General features: G+C 44.6%; 2 protein-coding genes and 1 long non-coding RNA gene across 4 annotated transcripts in view; 2 read left to right on the top strand and 1 right to left on the bottom strand.

The window, feature by feature from the left end:
- Positions 1-249: 249 nt before the first annotated feature.
- Positions 250-10,595, bottom strand: puraa (purine-rich element binding protein Aa). Its single transcript, XM_086130466.1, has 2 exons — positions 9,709-10,595; positions 250-4,782 (listed from the first exon to the last, which is right to left on the bottom strand). The coding sequence occupies exon 2, from the start codon at positions 4,686-4,688 to the stop codon at positions 3,810-3,812; it is 879 nt and encodes a 292-aa protein (XP_085986592.1). The 5' UTR covers positions 4,689-4,782; positions 9,709-10,595; the 3' UTR covers positions 250-3,809.
- LOC147193882 (uncharacterized) lies at positions 5,628-6,805 on the top strand. Its single transcript, XR_015102989.1, has 2 exons — positions 5,628-6,173; positions 6,595-6,805. It is a non-coding gene; the product is annotated as an uncharacterized LOC147193882 (long non-coding RNA).
- A 592-nt stretch (positions 10,596-11,187) lies between the features above and the next one.
- Positions 11,188-18,683, top strand: part of nrg2a (neuregulin 2a) — a 72,536-nt gene continuing 65,040 nt past the window's right edge. For both annotated transcript variants that reach the window (XM_086130464.1, XM_086130463.1), the window contains exon 1: positions 11,188-12,407. In XM_086130464.1, coding sequence (XP_085986590.1) covers positions 11,984-12,407 — 424 coding nt within the window. In that variant the 5' untranslated portion in view covers positions 11,188-11,983. The remainder of the gene's footprint in view (positions 12,408-18,683) is intronic.

Genomic DNA, 18,683 nt, shown 5'->3' with positions numbered 1-18,683 from the left:
CTTGCCTCAGGAGCATATTTAATATTGGTGCACTATTTTTATGCCTTCAAGGCACAAATAACTTTGTAGGGAAATGTAAAGTGATAAACGACAGTTTGGTGGTGGGGGGTTGTGTTATGTATGCCCAACCCAAATTCTAATCAGCGCATGAGCTGTAAAATTCTTCGAGCAAAATTGCAATCTACAACTTTGCAGGTTCTGTTAGCTCTTCGAATGGTGTTCTGCACAGGAATGAAAAGAGCAACATCATGCGGATCAGAGATCAATGCTTTATTTTACAGCCTGTTATGACACATACAGTACTAGAATTATCTATAAGACGACGACACAAGTAATTGTCAGGTGTTTTGTCACCAATTTCGCATTTTAAGGCTGTAAAATTAAGCTTTAGTTATTAGTATTGATGCAAATGTCAGATGGTGTGGACAAATACTACATCAAAATCAAACATACTTTCCCCCCCAATCAGTGAATAGTTGACATTTTGGTATTTTTCTTTCAACAAGAAACATGAAAATACATTTATTTTGAATATAGATTCTCTTTATCGGGCAAAATTAAACTCAAAATGTTTTCAAATATACATACACTATATTTCATGTATCAAAACAAAGTTGAAATGAAATAGATAATGACATTCTCGAGATATAAGTATTGGGTGTTTTACAACCTACATGGGAAAGCAAAGTGCCACACACAACAACCACTGAAGACAGTTCACCAAACTTGAAATGAAGACTGGACTCAAGCACCTTGTCTTAGCTTAAAGCTAAAATTGAGATTTTCAGTTAACAATTTTGTTTTTCATTCAAACTTTTCTTTTTGGTTCCTTCAATGCTTGTTGCCATTCTGGCAGTGACGTTTGTTGACGTTATCGTGAACTGCAAAGACCAAGTGGCTGTTATGACCTTCTTTGACCTCCATTCCCCTCCAGGATGGAGGTTGTTTTTTTTTTTTGTGCAAATAGCGGGTTACAACTCCCTCACTCGAATAAAACATGGAATTCAGCCTCATCTTTTCAAATAGTAATTATATATTTTAATTGATATACATATATTGCCACAATTGGCACATACGATATTGCACAGTCATGAAATGTTGCACATAAAAAATATATAATTTTTTTTGTGGGCGAAAACATTCCAGAAGTTACAAATAAAGTTGAATAACGCTGAGAAGATAAAAACAAAACAAAAAAATGCGTGCTGCTCCCCGTCAACTGAGCTATGGGCAACATACATGACTACCGGTACCTAAAAGCCAGGCGGGTGAAGGGGCGGCGATGGAGGCTTGTCAACTATTTCCAATCCTTTCAGCCCACTGCTCTTCCTACTATATGTGCTTGGTGCTAACTCCTCTGCATCGTCTTGCATCAAGGTGAACCCCCCCGTCCCCTTCCATGTTTACATGTAGGCCGATACCTGGATGGCTGGGGAATAGTGTTAAGCGGCGGGAATAAGTGTGAAGCAGTGATGAAGGGTTAGGGAAGGAAGGAAGGACAATGCCTTGTTTTAGCACCACGAGTCTGGGCCGAGACAAAAAAAAAAGGAAGAAAAACGGTCATCGAAAAGAAGCCAAACTTGCGATCCAAAGCACCAGGCCAGCGTGTAAGCATGCGGAGTGTGTAAGGCACCAGGTTGTTTTATATGCTGAAGAGGACGCTCCCTAGTAAGCTTTTACCATATATAGGTGGTCAAGGACAGTCTAGTTTGCTGGTTTCCAGTCAAATCTAAACATCACGGAAGCAAACACTGAACTCAATGCTGAGGTAACTAGATCTGATTGTTGCCAGTTTCTCTTAACGTGACTGGCAAAGAGTTTATAAAACTGCTATCACACATCTATGAGATGCGACAGAACTGGACAAGAGCCAGTCATTTTTTTTTTCCGTGTGGCAGCCCGAGTATATCATCACCCCCCCCCCCCCCCCCCAGGAAGATGTGGGCTAGCTGAAGTGAAACATTTGACTTTTCTTTCTCTAAACAAATACTGCAGATAGCATAACAAAAAAAAAATCTAACATTTATCTGCCTTTGTAAATACCAATTGAAGTTATTTAATATTTTTTAAAAAATGTCCCAAGATTCACTCATACTTTTTCCTGTTCAGTTTAGGTACCATTCAGACAGATGTGAAGCCATCCGCGTTTATTAGGTTAGCCGTTGCTCAACTCAGCTTATCGATAGCAAGATTCTCAAAAATACCGGTAATCAAGTTCCAATCAGCGGCAGCTTCAGCCACTAGTGACATTTTATCAGCTTGGACTTTGGCCTGTTTCGCATCATCCTCAACTTGAAAGTCGAACAACTAACTGCAGTTTCACGAAAAAGCGCCCCTAGAGTCAATTGGCAATGAATGGGATACTTAGGGGAAAAAGCTTTGTCCAAGCTAACAAGTACTGATGGCCTCACGTCTGCCCAAAAAAAAAAAAAACTTAACAAAAAAAAAACCCGCCAACAAAATGGGGGGGGGGGGGGGGGGGAAGGAAGCTTATGTTGTTTTTTGGGACACTACTTTTCTGTGGCAAGAATTGCGTTTAACAGGGGCGGAAGTGAACGATGACATCAAGTTTCACTCCTCTGGTGGTACGGCGTCATTCCCAAGTTACGACTTCGCCCGATCGTACAAAGGCAGAAAAATGCCAGCTTTTACAGGAATTCCCCGATGGGACTTCACAGAACCAGAACTAAACCCCATCAGGTAGAGCGCATGCGGTCACAGAACTGGACCCTTAAGCCAGGCGTGCCCCTCCACCCCACTCACTTAAGGGCTCCCCGGGTAGTGTGATGGTACAACATCGTCAAGCTTTTGGATGGAGATCACTCAGTCCTTAAAGAGTTGAACTTTCGTGCAATACAGGCAAAATATGGAAGGGTCCTTGAGACAATTATTTCGGGAGACCAACGCAATTGACTTTTTTAAGTGCAGACAAAACATGCAGCGACAGCACACCTTAATTGGCACCATTGAGACATTTTGACATTGCGGCCAATTGTTCATTTCTCTGCATTTGCTACATGTTATTTCATTACTATGCATTGAGTACCTTTCAACCCGACATCGCATTGACGACTACACACAACGGCAGTCTAATAAAACCATTTGCATGGCAACAATTTCAACTGATAAAGATTGGCTTCTTCGAATGCCTCGGTCAACATGTGAAGAACCACTGACCAGTATTGATTTGATTTTGATGCAATGCATATTGCACGAGAGAGAGCGAGACAGCGCATGTTCCTTTTGAAAAACCGCATGACATCCAACCAGTTTCCAAAGCATGCCTAGCCCTCATTTGTGTGTAAACACATTTCTGGTCACAGGTACAGAGGATGGCGATTACACGTGACCCTTTTTTTTGTTTGTTTGTTTGCTTTACAAACCTTCTGAATTTTGGTTTTGAAAAAAAAAATCTGACTTGTGCTGAAGTTATTAGCTTACATGAAAAGGAAATGCTTGCTCTCTGATCCCAACATTGCAAAGACTTTTTTTGTTTGTTTTTAGCTTTCAGTGCTACAAAAAGTTGTTTTACTCTGTTAATAAGGGAAATAAAGACTCCATATTGTTTGTCAAGTAGGAAACAATGTTCATACATGTTATTACTTTTGTTTAGCAGCCAGTTACTGTATTAATGGTGGATAAGAGTGGGCTAACATCCAGCGATGAGTGACAACATGTCAGAACTGTCAGCTTGTGGTGGGTTCTTATATTGTGGGTGATGCTCCCTTGGAGTTAAACCGTTACAGTTAGATTTCTTTCTTCTATACAGTAGAGTTGATGTTAGCTTTCTTGTTGTTTTCATGACGATCTCAATCCTCGTCCCCATCGTCCGCCTGTACCTCCTCCTCCTCTTCCTCCTCCTCCTCTTCCTCCTCCAGGTCGCACGCTCGCTTCTCCCGCTGCTTCTCCTGGATCTTCTTCATCTCGTCGGCGTATTTACAGAACGTGTTCCCGAACTTGGACCACACTTTGTAGGGCACCGTGATCGAGTTGCGGTATGTCGGCTTCACGTCGCTTACCCGCATGAACACGCCGTACTTGTTGGAGCCCACGTCGAAGAAGAAGCGCTTGTTGTCCACAGTCAATGACGAGCCTTCTGGCAGCTCCGCGGGCTCTTCCTCCACACCGTAATCGTCAATAAGTTTGGCCAAAGCGTCGCGAAACTCGATAAGTCCTTGGGCCGGGAGCGCGATGGTCTGGCCCTGCGTGGACCCCAAGCCTGGTCCCCGGTTGACGGTCTGCCGGACCCTCAAGAACCGTCCCCTCTGGTTCTCCTTTAGATCCATGTAGTACTTCCGATTCTCCCGCACCAGGAACTCGCTCTTCAGCGCCCGCCGCGGCTCGTCTTGCACCATGCCCGGGTTGCTGGGACCTAGCTGGGCGTAGTGCTCGATGAAGTCCCCCAAGTAGTCGCGGAACTCGACTGCCACGGACATGGAAAGAGTGAGGCGGCTCTTGTTGCCACCGGCCCCGACTTCGGCTATCTTCAAGAAGCGGCCTTTGGCGTTCTGCTTTACGTCCAAATAGAAGCGTTTGTTTTGGATGTCAACCCGCTTGGACGCCAGCTCCTGAGTCTCGTGCTGGAGGCCGGAAGCCGAGCCCGCCCCTCCCGCTGCCGAGTGCATGGAACCGAAGCCTGGGCCCGTGGCTGCTCCTCCCTGCTCACTTCCACTGTCTCTGTCCGCCATGATGCTGGCTGGCTGCCTGCCTGCCTGCCTTCTCCCTCAGTCGAAACCGCAAACACTCGACCAGTCACAGTCAGCGACGCTGCTCTCGCGAGATCTGCCGAGAGGTACACAAGAGAGAGAGAGAGAGAGAGAGAGAGAGAGAGAGAGAGATTAGCGTTCGGAGACGTCAATTTTACTATGGACAGTGGCCGCCGAGCGCTGGTTAGTTTGTTGCTGGGATGTGAAAGCGCGACGGCCATCTTTAATGTGGCGGCGTCGATTTCCATCCTCACTAATTCGTGGTTATCTGCAGTCTATCCCAGTTATTATTGGGCAAGATATGGTCAACCTCACATTCACACTTGGGGACAATTTGGATTTTTCAATGAACCACAAATGCATGTCTTTGTGAATGTGCAGGCAGATTACCTGAAGAAAATCCACGCAGCACAGGGAGAACAAGCACACTCCACACAGGAGGTGTGGAGTGCGCATGCTGAAGCCCAGAAAATAATACAAGCCAATTGACTGAAGTATGGAAAACCGTTTGAGCATGCATTCAATATCCCTAATGTCTACCTTGAGGTCAATGTATTACGCTGTCCGGCCTCACGAGCAGGACATTTCAGTGCACCTACTACAACTCAGGTTCAGGACTTGCAGCGTTTACAACCTTAATAAGATAAGGCACATAATATTCCCTTTGAAAATTTCTCACAGTACACCACTGAACAAAAATGTCACAAGTGGATTCACCAATTGATTATTTACCTTCTGTGAACCAGTGGAAGAGCTGTGAACCAGTGGAAGAGCATTTAATTGTTCTACCTGTCATCATACATTGCAAAGATATTCACTAGAATTAACTGAGAACAATTTTAAGTAACCTTGTTACTCAGACGTCTTTGTTCTACAAGCCCGCTGAATTGTCTTACTAGTGAGCATTTTTCGTATTTATAAGACATTTCACCATGATGGTACACATACTTTGGGTGGCAACAGTAGGAGCTTTCACTGACAGCAGAAATGTCACAGTAAAGATACCTTACAAGTCATTTCACAAAGTCGGAGATGATGAATTCAGTCTCAGTTATCAGGCAGTCTTGCGATCACATCCGTGCAATTACACCTTCTGGGGTAGGCCTATATCTGGTTGTGCGACCTCAAGCCAAAATATTTCATTCTTTAGAACGACTACAAGCACCAAAAGAACGTCACCTTCAACATGGCAGCGACGTTTACCTATGAGTCTGCGCCACAGCGAAATCTATTTAGACCAGGGCTCTATGTTAGCGTTAGCCACTGAAATGTCAGCTGACATACTCCAGAGTGGAACTTTAAAGATGGCTACGGCACACATTAACTGTAAGTGTCAACTTGTACTCGCATTTAATGAGCGTTGTCTTGATGCAGCTGTCAAATTATATCCTCGAGTTGCCACCGTGTCGAGTGATTTAACGGACGCTTTTCAACCGACGGCTCCATCTATGGCTAACCAGGAACGAGGTGAATTACGCCAACTACCTTCGCGCTACAAGTGCGGAATGCTTAAAATTGCTGACATTTGTCGGGAAAATGCGTTGTTTACCACTGACCTTAGCTACAAAGTGGCTAGATCCTGCTTAACCAATCCAAGCAACGTAGCTTCCCCAGCTATGTCAGAACGCACAGTTGACAGTGCAGTAACCGCACGGAGCGACATAAGTTACGTAAAACAATGGGACAGCGCGAAATTAGACCGAACATCCTACCTTAGTTTGCCACTCAGCAAGCTAAAATTCCTGCCACACACACCAAGGCGCGTTGAACGTCTGTCGCCGCGAGTGATTCCGTGGCAAATGCACGCACCTTTTCATCTTAGAGACGAAGTGCTCTTGCATAAGTGTCTTGTGAATGTCACGTTAGTTCTACGTGTGTTTCTTTTTAGTGTGTGAGCAGCGCGACGTGGACTCACAGAGGAGGTCTTGCAAGTGCACGCGCCCTGGCCTCTTCAAAGGGGGAGAAAAAACTAACAAACACGCATTTCATTCATTGGTTCTTCACCTATTTGTTTTTGGGTCAAATGTATTTCAGGCCGCATGGAAAATAAAGTTATGTATACTGACAGTGTTAATTAAAATGCAACTTCGTTTCCATAATATCCTGTCATATCTGAACCTTTTTGGTAAACAATAAAACACTACAGCAACAATAACAAATTATGCACCGCCCTCCTACCATCACCCCCCCCCCCCAAAAAAAATCCAGGGTTCTCGATCAGTCTTTGCTGATTTCGCCGACCTGTAAGACTGAGAGAGAGATAAAGAAAATACACAACTTTGAACATTTGTGGTTTACGTTGCTATTGTGACAGTCCGGTAAAAATGACTTTGGCAAAAATGCTCTGAGGCTAACAATATTGAATGACCTGTGAAATAAAATCGTAACCACGATAACTGTTCATGAATACGAATTCAAATAAATTAAAAAGCGTTTTTTGAGATATTGCGACGGGGCTCTTAATTTCAGGACAACTGTAGTTAAAAACATTTATCATCTTGTAACAGCCTGTCTACCGTAAAACATAACCACAATAACTGTTCACAGGTACAAATTAAAATTAAAAAATATAAACATTGGACTCCGATGAATAGCGACAAAATTATTTTAGTTAACATTGATTATTCTTCGATCAGCTGGAAACCGACTGGCGCGAGACACACTTGGGACTCGAAGGGCCCCGATTTGGTGATTTATCGGGGAACGGGACCATTTGAAAATCCGAAATTATTCATCCTAAAGCACTTTTCAATTGATATGGATAACATTAACCGAGTAGCACAATTGCAAAAGTCAGTTTTTGAGCTTTTTTTTTTTTAAAGAAGCACAACTAACTCAACACCTGTGATTTTATTTTAACGTGGCTGAGCAAGCAAGCACGCACACTGATCTTTTCTTTTCGTGTTGATATTGTGACAGTCAGTTAAAATGACACGAGCGGGAATGCTAAATGCTCAAGGCGTAAGTGGAATTTAAGCGATTTTATATATGCACATGTCGATTTATTTTTGGGTCTAATTTGATGTATACCCATGACCTATTTGTGTTTTTTCAGACTGACAAATATATCCTTATTGCAAGGATGCATAAAAAATATCTTCAGTGGAATACGTATTCATTCGCATAGCGTCAAAGAAGGCAAGCCTCTGATATCATATTGTGGGTTGTATAAAAAAAATCCAGATAATTTCATTTTAACGAATAACATTTTTCTTCCTCACACTGGGGGTTAGTATTTGCCTACTGAGTTACAGTATTGATCCGGCATTTTCTGTTTACATTTAAGGCATGGTACAAACATCGTGAATGTGAATGTATCACCAATTATTTGGAGCGTGGATCCACTTTCAAATTCTCTCGTCTAGTTACTCTTTTTAAATTGGTATTATAAGTACGCGCATTGTTAAGTGACGCTCCCCCCATTAAAAAAAAAAAGCAATCGTCGACAGGCCAGACTTTTGAGGGAAATTGAAGCTACAGTCGTTTCTTTTTTTTAAACTATCATTGTATGATCGAAATGTTTTTTCTTCCATCTTCCATGACAGCGTTTATGTACGTGCGAATGGATTTGTCCAATCTTAAGGAAGAGTGGCTGCCCCGCCCGGAGCATCATCGACAGGCCCGAATGTACACTAATCCTGTCATGAAGGCATGCTTTCTTTCTACCTTCATTTATATTTTTTTAGTGAAACATTTTGCGTTGGGCAAGAAGTTGATTTCACTGGCCAAATTAAATTGCTTACAGGCCAGCCTCATTGTGATATTTACAAAAGAAAAAATATATATAACATGTACTCTTAAAAAAAATTAAATAAAACGACTTTTTCCCCCTCAACAATTTTGTATGAATGGGTTAGAATTAGAGTCCTTATTTGCAATTTTGTATGCTAGTGTTTTGTCTGTTACGTGATTAAAAAAGGCTTGACAAATAAAAAAGCGCAATGAATAATAATAAAACGACATTCGTAAGCATTCTCAGTATGTCCCATAACAACATTTAAAATCAAACACACAGTTGAACCACATGCTGTAGCGACTATAATGCAAAGACAACTTCATTTTTAATGTAAACATGCTCAATTGAAAATGGATTATATTGAGATGAAACATTTGGCAGGAATGAAAAAATAAAAATGTGTGTATTGGTCAGAAAGAAAAATAAACGGTATTCAGGAACAGTGTATGTATTACAAATAACATTGTATATTGTTGATAAAAACGCCTGAACAAAACTTAAATTCCTATCTCTTTTTTTTCATTAGGTCATTCTTATTTTTCGATTTATTATTGCGATCCACACAGACTTGTATTAATAGACAGATGACGTCTCTGTTTTGTTGCAAGTCGATCAACTCCGCTGACTTCACAAAGGTTTGTATATACCACATTAGACGAGGATAAAAAACAATCTAAAATGGATAATCTCAACCTTTCAGTCCATATGGTTAATGAAAGCAAAACTGACTGTAGTTCGACATTTTTAGTGAGCAACATTTTTTTTCAAAACGTAATCTTTATGCTGCACTTTTTTAGGACATTTGAGTTGGCTTGGTTCAAAGTATCCATTCCAATGACCAAGCAGAAAGCATAACGCGCACCCGAATTTTTGCGGGGGAGTGGGGTGCCCCTCCCCAGCAAAAATAAATAAATAAATAAATAAATAAATCGAGTAATTTCGATCTATTGGTGCTGTTTTCATATTTTCGTCGATTTTCGACTTTTCCAGTTGCTATTATATCAGCAACGTCCCGTCACACGTGTGTCACACCCACGACGACGTTGGCGCAAGGCAGCAGCAAAGTTTGTCATAAATACCACGCGGGTATGCTGCATCCGCGTAGGCTTCAGACGTGCCACACGGACGTGGATTTGTCGTGGGTGAACTCTCCAAAGCCTGACATGCCAGGGTGCACATTAGGACGCTTTCTTAAAGGCCACGGCGCAGTTTAATTGCATTGGCACTGCAATCAAGCGCATTTCCTCCCGTGCTGTCTCTTCTTACCAGTTCGTAAGGCCTCAATGCATCGACGGCGTGCGGCGGACGAGCTGACGGGACAAGCCCCACATGAGGGCCTCTCGCTCGGGGGTCGCTTGGTCGGACGCGTACGACTGCTGGAACACACCTCCCAAGATGGACCAGCGACGGCGAGTCGTGGCACAGAGAGCGACTCACGCACCAGTAGGCAGGCGCTGTACGCTCCTTCGCGTGACGTCACCACGCACTTCGCGCCATCGCTGGTTTCTGGCGTCCTCTCCTGGTTACGTTGTGTAATTGCAGCACCACCTCTTGAATTCACAGGTAACACATGTAAATGGGATGGATTTGGGTCGAACCTTTTGTTTATCCGTCTTTATTGTCGTCATAGCTTGCAGAACTGTCCTCAATTCTATCTTATGACCACCATGTAGCAACGTGAGATGTCACATACACAGTGTTGAAAGAATATTTCATACAACCATAATATTGAATACGCTACTCGATTGATAGGTCTCTGATAGTAGCATTTGAAATGGATTGTTACCGTCTTTCGTAAGGACAGAATTAACAAAGTCGTTGAAACAACTATTTCGAACCTGTGGATGATTTAGAACCCGACTTGCATGTTTTTGTCATGTGGGAGGAAGCCCATGCAAGCATGGAGATGAGGTGTATGAGCATCTCTTTAAAGTTGTACATAGTAGAATTATAACGGCGATGATTTTGCATGAGGATGGCCTACCTGTTGGTGTTGTCAATCAAACACCTGCTCTGCATTCACGATGCTATACAAGCTCTGGCCAGTAGATGTCCCACTTTCAGGGTCTTGACAGGGACAAGTGTGCATTTGTTCAAACCACACCACCTACGTCCGACGCTTAATTAGCCTCCACATATCGAAAGGAGAGCCGTTTGCCCCCCCCCCCCCCCCCCGGAATTCTGAGTTAATGCGTATTAAATTAAGATGTCCTCAGCATTTTTTAAAGTTTCCAACTGTTGTAGTTCTTTAGCATCTTTCAGGCAACAAAATGTATGCAGAAAAGTGGTGAAGATTGCACGACTGTCTGTGTCCTATGTGTTGTGGTGTGTTATTTTTGTTATTTTGACTTCAAAATGGCGCAGCGAGAGTGACTGCCTTTCCAGCAGCTCCTATATTTTGTTGTTCTACTTCTTCCTTTGATAACTTTGCTGCTGTGAATTGGGAATTTCTCCATTGCGAGACTAATAAAGGTTTTTCTTATCTTATCTCTTATCTGTTGTAAAAGCTCTTACATCAATGCTGAAAAAGTCATGGCAGCGCATGGCTTAAGACAGGGGTGTCCAAAGTTGGTCCTCAAGGACCGCTGTCCTGCCTGTTTTCCCGCTCTCCCAGGAACAACACACCTGATTCAAATAATCAGGAATGTTCTAATGCTGCTTCAGAGCTGGCTGATGAACTGATCATCTGAATCAGGTGTGTTGCAGCCGAGAGAGATGGAAAACAGGCAGGATGGTGGCCCTCCAGGCCCGGAGCTGGACATGCCTGGCTTAAGATCTCTATTGAGCGCCCCTAATACTCTTGTTTAGGGCTCAGGAGTGTTAGCGATGTGAAACTACATCACGAACCACCTTCCAGGGCTTGGGAGGAGTGAGGAGATGGAACCTCCGCCGGATGCATGCACACCTCCCATCGTGCATTCTTGTGTGACCCCCCCCCCCTCCTCCTTTTGGCAATCTGGTCCATTTTCTGTGGGTCTGGGGAGGCGGAGAGAGCCGCGGTGGAAGGCGGCGAGCAGGACCACAATCATGTTTTAATCCTGGGAATCAAACCTGTGCTTTTTTTTCCCCGGGTGCTTCTGAAACTTGAACGACCGCAACTTGTGGGCTCACTGCAGCATTTTGGCGTCTTTTGTTGCTTCCGAATCCGCGGCACTACCCCCCCCCCCCCCCTTACTGCAATATTTGGGCAAAGATAAGAGCGTCAAGGCTTAGGAGGGGGCACCCTCAGACAATTCCTCATCTATGATGCCTTATTGCTCATATTGTTCCGATTAGACTGGATTTGGGAGTCCGCATCCTTGTATGTCGCACCGCCGCACGCCACCGACCCGTTGGAATTAAACGGGGATCAAGCAGCGGATCCCGATGGCATGGACACTTGTGCGAGGTCCGCCGCGCTGCCGAGCCACTGGAGCCCTCACGCCGTCTCCTCCTCAGCCAGCCCAGCTCCGTCGCCATCGCCCCGCAGCCCCGAGAGCCCCTCCGCCGTCGCCGCCACCGCCGCACCGCCAGCAGCCACTCACTAGCCACAGCAGGCGGCATGAGGCTTGAGTCGCTCGCATCTCTATCCATGCTGCTCATCGGGGTCTCATTCGCCTGCTACCCCCCGACTTCGGATTCCCTGCAGGACCGGGCGTACAGGTCGGCCGTGGTGATCGAGGGCAAGGTGCAGTCAACGCCGGGGAACACCTCCGCCGAGCTTCCGTCGCAGCCCGGCGTGCACGTCCAAGTGCTGGACGTGTGGCCCATCCACAGCGGGGGGCTGGAGCCCGAACAGCTCGTCACCGTGCTGGGGGAGTTCGGGTCGGAGGCTCCGTGCACCGACGTGCAGAAGAACCGCAAGTACATCTTTTTCATGGAGCCCACCGAGGCTCCGCTGGTCTACAAGGCTTCATTCGCACCCCTGGACGCAAGCGGGAAGAGTCTCAAGAAGGATGTTGGCAAGATTCTGTGTGAGGACTGCGGTAAGTGGGCTCGTGTATTGTGGATTACCGGCGAACCCGGAAGAAAGGCATACTAGCGTCGGGTTAGGCGCTTCGTGGGCAACATCTGTTGTATACTTCAATTTTAGCTCTCATATGACCAATGTATAGTTTGGATTCCGTGGGTAGCCCATATGTGCATTCGGGGCGTCTATGCAGCAATTTTCGACAACTCTCGCAGGCTCCCATAGCCCACATGATCAATCAAACTCTCTTTCGCTCTGCTCGGCTGCATCACACATGCGCCTCGCACTGTTGCTTGTGTGCAATTGCACTTTGTGCGTGTCCAACTATCTGCATCCTGCATCCGCCCCCCATCCCCACTCTTCCGCCGTGTAGCATCCACTGCATAGTTTTCATACTCCAAATGTCCTCACGCACATTGCTCCTCTCTGACCTTGCAGTCCCGTAGGACACATTGCTGTCCTAATTGGGCTTGGCCCCACCGTTTCAGCACCAGGGACAGAGGCCGGTAGCACGATCACGTTGCTCCAAGCAAATTGCTTCCGAGGCTATATTTAGGTTCACACTCGCTTTAATGCTAGCTGTAATTCACTTGGACATGGCTCGGTTTTGTCAAAGCGTGTTGTTGAAGTGGGAAAGGAGACGGAAGGCGCAGCTTACTTGCAGCGTGTGTTGCTGCTGTACTTTCCTGAAATGTGGTCTACTTAGCCACATTTCAACTACTCTGTTGTTTGGAACATTGAGCCCTCTCCAGCTTCAAGCAGTCGAGAATAAGCAGTGCTGAAAATGGATGGATGAATGATCATACTAATTGTTGTTTCGTGGGTATTTGTCTTTCTTTCTTGTGCCGAGTATTTTCAAAATAAAGGGTCAGAATGGATACATTTTGGTGCATTTGGTCTGCGTGAGCAGCGATCAGCAAGCCTGCTTCACAGTGGAGAGATGTTCAAATCTTGTCCAGGCGGTGTAAAAAGTGGACGGATGGTCGGTTGCTTTTTAGTTTTCAAGTTGTAGTCCAAGAGAATTTGCCCATGTGGTCACGGATGTAATTTGATTGTGTATCGTTTCAGTGCTGCTCGGCTTGTCGTACAAGAGAATATCAAAGCCGAGTGATTTTGCTGGGTTAAGCGGCCTATTGATTAAACTCAACACGCTGCTGCCACTGATTGCAGGAGGAAGCCCAAAAATAGATTCATTTATAATCAAGCGTGCGTGTAGCATACAGTAGGTGCACATTTTATTTTGGTTTACAAATTGTTTAGTTTCAGAAAACAGCATTCTGCCAGCGAGCGCGTGGCAACCTCGCAGGGATGTCTCGATGCACACAGTGTACCCATGCTCCTCGGCAGGGTAAAAGAAGTCTCGACTATTCATATTATAGCGACAGGTCCTGGGACTGGGTCCCAAACAGCTGCTGGTATTGTCACAGTGACATCTGCAAAGGCTTGTAACATCGTATGAGAGTGGGAGAATGTGAGGCAGCTCTTCTTGTTACCTTTCACGGTTCCGGGCAATTATAAAGTGCATGTCATTTAAAAAAAAAAAAGTCACATCCTGACATCATCTTGCATAGTCATTTTGACTTGGCGCTTAAGAACATAATGTGCCCTGTCCCGCTGCCTTCTTAAATTCTTAAATCCTCTTAGCATGAACCCACGAGACATAAATGCTCCCCTTTTCTCCCTTTTGCCACACTCATTTCATTGCCCCACCATTTTAACTCATGTCCTAATTAGAGAGGTAATACAAAGTGAACCTTATTATCGCCTCAAAACTCCCAACAGCATCTTTTTCTGAACAGTGAATATTGTCAGGAACACGTTAAAAGAGTCTTCCCGTGTCTGTTTTTCCTCCTTTTGTTTTGTTACCCGACTGCAGAGAGAACCAGCCAATCGATCGTGAGAGGCCTTTATTCATAAAAATCATTTTCATAATCGTACGATCATGCTTTGAAATATGAGTAACCTTAAAGTCCGTTTAGCTTAATGATAATCAAAAAAATGCATCAATGCAGGCTCATCAATAGCATTGGGGTCGTGTTTTAAGCAACGGGTATTTAAATACAAACAGCGTAAAAATTGAGAGACAATATGACATTCCATCCAGTCATATATTCTTTCTCCTCCGCAAAGAACGACTATATTCCTGCAATTTACTGAGGAGGTTAGGAAATACAGGATGTGAATCCAGACTGGTGTCATGTCTCCCCTTAATCCCTTGCAATAATGTTGTTATGTAAAAAATCGTTATAAAGTAGACCGCAATAGCGCAGCCCAGACGTATCACAGAGGAGCTTATCTCTTGTGTAAGTCATCACTTCACTCCCCATGCTGAACTTTCTCTTCTCCCTTGTCAGGACATTTCATGACAACACCATTCCCAAAGTGAGGCAAACGGTTTGTCCCCTGACGGCCTTTATTCCTAACCGACCTCTCAACTATGATTTGTTATCATGATGCCTCTTTTCCATTAAAAACATGTTTTTTTTGGAGGAACTGAGGGGATTATCAACAGAACATACGTGGTCTTACATTTTACCCAGACCCAAACATGAAATCCAGACTCCACTAAGTGCTCAGACTTAACGCTCGTATTTTCCCCTTTGTGCGGGGTTACACGTGCTTCCCCAGTGTGTTCATCATGGGACTGTATGCACTGCATGGTTCTCAATATGATACCCTTGTTGTTGTCTGGCTCCTCAGGGCTGTTTGGATCCAGGTGCTCTCCTCGCAGCATTGGAAAAACAAAGCGCACGCAGCAAATTAATTCCAAAACAAAAATCTGTTGTTGTGACCTTATCCACTCACCGGCTACTTGCACAGTAAAATTAAATGTATTATATGCATGCTGGGAAACAAAAACTGGCAACTCTGAGTACAGTATGCTTACTCTTGTGCTTGTCGTTTAACCGCACTGCACGTAAGGAGAGCTACAGTGGATGTAAAAAGTCGACACACCCCTGTTCAAATATCGTTTTTTTTTGATGATATAAAAATAAAATGAGACCATCTTTTAAAATATGGTCATCATATAAAAAAAAAAACACATTACTGTGGATCGCCTTTTTAGTTGTTCATTGTCAAATGAATAGCTCTCTGACAACGTCAGCCAAATCTGCTCATCTTTTGTAAAAGCAACATTTCGAAACGGCTGCTTAATTGGCTCTCATCAACGGTGTCTGATCTAAAACAATACTGCGGTTCCAGAGTGCCAATGACACGTAGAACAACAGAGTCAAAATACTGCAAAATGCTATTTAGTCTGGCATATTCCCTCTAGGCTTTGCTAATTTACAAGTCTGCCAAGTGACGCACACACGTGGTTACTTCCAACCCCCATTTTCCCCCTCCAGACCCCGTGGGGGAGACATACTAGCCTACTTTTTTGCACTAAATGTGTGTGCGCACACAGGTGCGAACACTGACTCACATTTTCCGCCCCCCCCCCCCCCCCCCCAATAGCACTGAGCATCTGCTACACCAGCACCATACTGACAATTAACTGCACAAATCATCATGATTTATCCCGCGGCTCACGAGGACTACTTCTTTTAAAGGGGAGTCTTGGATGAGTTCAAAAGCGTCGTCCCGCCCTCCGCCCTCCACAAATCTGTCTCGTGATCGCAGCTGCCGAACCGAGGTGTTAGACGAGCAGACGTCGGTCACTTCCCCCGGGCTGAGTGACGTTATCCGAATCGAGAGCGCTCCTTCGAAAACCGTGGACGCGGAAGACGGGTGACACATGCCGCTTGCGCCGTGTGGCCTTGCGAGCTCTCCTACAAGCCCACAAGGTTATCTGGCAAGGAGTATGAATCAACACTACATCTGCAGATTGCCCATTATCCTCTAAATATTACACTGAAGGGCAATTTCGCCAACAGTTGGTCGATGGTGACAAAGGTGCTCATTTAGTGGATTTCACCTCAGAGATTGTGGTTTAGCACAGGACGTTTGCTGAGATAAGAAGGATTGAAATGTTTCTGACTGCCGGTGCTGCAACGTCTCTTGTCCAGGCCAGAGATTGAGGCGGAATGGGAGTGACCGGCTGCGAACGCAGATTTCTCTCCATTTAGGTTTGATCCTATAGCCGGTCGTTTACGTCCATTCGTGCGGAATCTCCGTCCTCTGAATCTTTGCGTCACTGCTGTTGCGAGGTAATTTAATGGGGGAGGGGTGGGGGGGGGGCTGGGCCGTTCCGAACAGCTGCCCTCTTCATTTTCTTGTCCCGCTGGACTTTAGTGGCCATTTCAAAAGAGGCATTTTTACAAGGCGCTGTTGTTATACAGTGAGCATCTTTGGTGTCTAAGACAAAACCTTCAAGGTCAATTTACTGGTGATAGCTGTCAAAAAGGAACCGAGTACCGAGAATACAAGTTGGAATAACACTGGATTTAATAAACATGATTCACATTTTTCCCCCCAGTACATACGAGGAAAATAGGTTTAAAATGATCACACTGCAGCCACATGACTTGAACCTTTGGCCACATTTTTGGTGATTGTCATTTTCTTTGCCCCCTCCCGGTATTTTTAATTATTATTTTGTAGTTCATAGTTTTGTTTTGTTTTTTGACAATAGTTCGACATCTCTCCGATAACTGACAGTGTCTATCAAAACCGAGCACTGTTGTCCTTGAGTCATATTTGAACTCAAATGCCTGTTTGAGTTGAATCTAATTTTACCGTTGGCGTCGTGATTCACTTGGTACGAAACAAAGAAAGACATGTCTGATACAGGGAACGCCAGAAATACATTCTTGAAAGGCAAGCTTGCACACTTTATCTTTGTCGAGTTTCAGACATGCAGCGTCTCGATGCATGAAAAGTTTGGTGCGCTGCCAACGTTTAGAATGTTCTTAAAAATGGCCCGGAAATTCCAAGGAGGGAAAACCACCGCTAAGGTGTATCAAAAAAAATCCAGGAGTGGTATCACAAAATATATATTTCAAACCCAAACTACAAGTTTTGCCCTTCAGTGGGAGCCAGACGATCAATCAGCACTTCTTATGCCCGAGCATCTGACAGTTCCTGGCCTGGAAGAAAATCGCTGCTCTGGAGCAACCCTCGGACTCCTCCCACCCGGCTCCAAGTTTCCGATTGAATTTTAAAATAAATCCCTTGTGACACCAGTCCTGAAACCTCTCTGACACACCTCACATGCGTTGAAAATGCAACTCCTTAGGCTTGAAAAGCTATCGTTTAAAGTGTTTTTTTTGGGAAACGCACTAATGCAAGAAGACTCTTTAGCTTTGATTTAGCACATGGCAATTAGGCACGTAATAAAAGCTTTGGATACCACGCAAAAGTGAGGTTATCGCCACCAAAAAGGGATCTTAGTCGCCGCGTCATGCGTGATTCCCCCCCTCCCTCCCCCCAGTACTTGCACTTTAGTTCTACATGGGCGATTTAACAAGTCTTCTGTGGATATTTTTCCACCAGCTTTGAATGTCTGTTAACATGCCCTTTGATTTCACACACAGCAAAGCAACGCTTTGGGTGATTATACATTTCCATGCTATAATACAGACATAATGTCTGGCCTTGTGGGAAATAATGGGCTTACTCGCTTCAGCCGGATAACAACTATGAGAACACATTTGAAATGCCAATGCGCTTTCAAAGCGGCAATTTAATATTAAATGAATCGGGGGGAGCGTGACACATAACTGTAAAACACTTGAGTGTGGTTGAGAAGGAAGCGAGCGCATTTGTTAAGCCGTCGCTGGAGGTCTTGCGTGACGATTGTCTCGCATGTTGAGCTGGGTTGACCTTCGCGGGGCGTTTTCCCACGACTGAGGCACCGTGGCCATTTACTATCCCTACGATTGCTGTAAATGTGTTCAGAGAGCACCATTGATTCCTCCTAAAATCCTTTTTTTTTGCGTGTCCTGCGAGCGATGAAGCCACACCGCGCTCGTCAAACAGCTGCGGAAATTATCCATTGGACAGAAAAGAAGGATCACGATCGTGCGAAGGCAGATTAGTGTTACAATTAGTGCACAATGCCCCTGATTTATAATCGCCTCCTAGTCTCTATATTGAATTATTAGAAAGGGCGAAAGCCGCTTTTGGGACATTCGAGTTGCCTTGCTCTTGTGTGCATTTTTATTCCACGGAAGTCATTTCGACCGTGTTTTTCGAATCTCATTCGCAAGTCCAACCAGAATGAGAATCGTATTGCAAATGAATACTCTGAAAAATCCATCAGTCCCTTTTGTAACATGGCCTTTTTAGAAATTAAAAAAAAAAAAAGGTCTTTGTGGGAATTATCTTTGAAGAATGTTTCTAATTAGAT

The sequence above is a fragment of the Hippocampus guttulatus genome, chromosome 15, assembly GCF_054856545.1.
Source record: "Hippocampus guttulatus isolate MCC_2025c chromosome 15, RoL_Hgut_1.0, whole genome shotgun sequence".
Lineage (NCBI taxonomy): Eukaryota > Metazoa > Chordata > Actinopteri > Syngnathiformes > Syngnathidae > Hippocampus > Hippocampus guttulatus.
The sequence above is the reverse complement of the archived record's forward strand: the minus strand, read 5'-3'. Positions and strand labels throughout refer to the sequence as shown.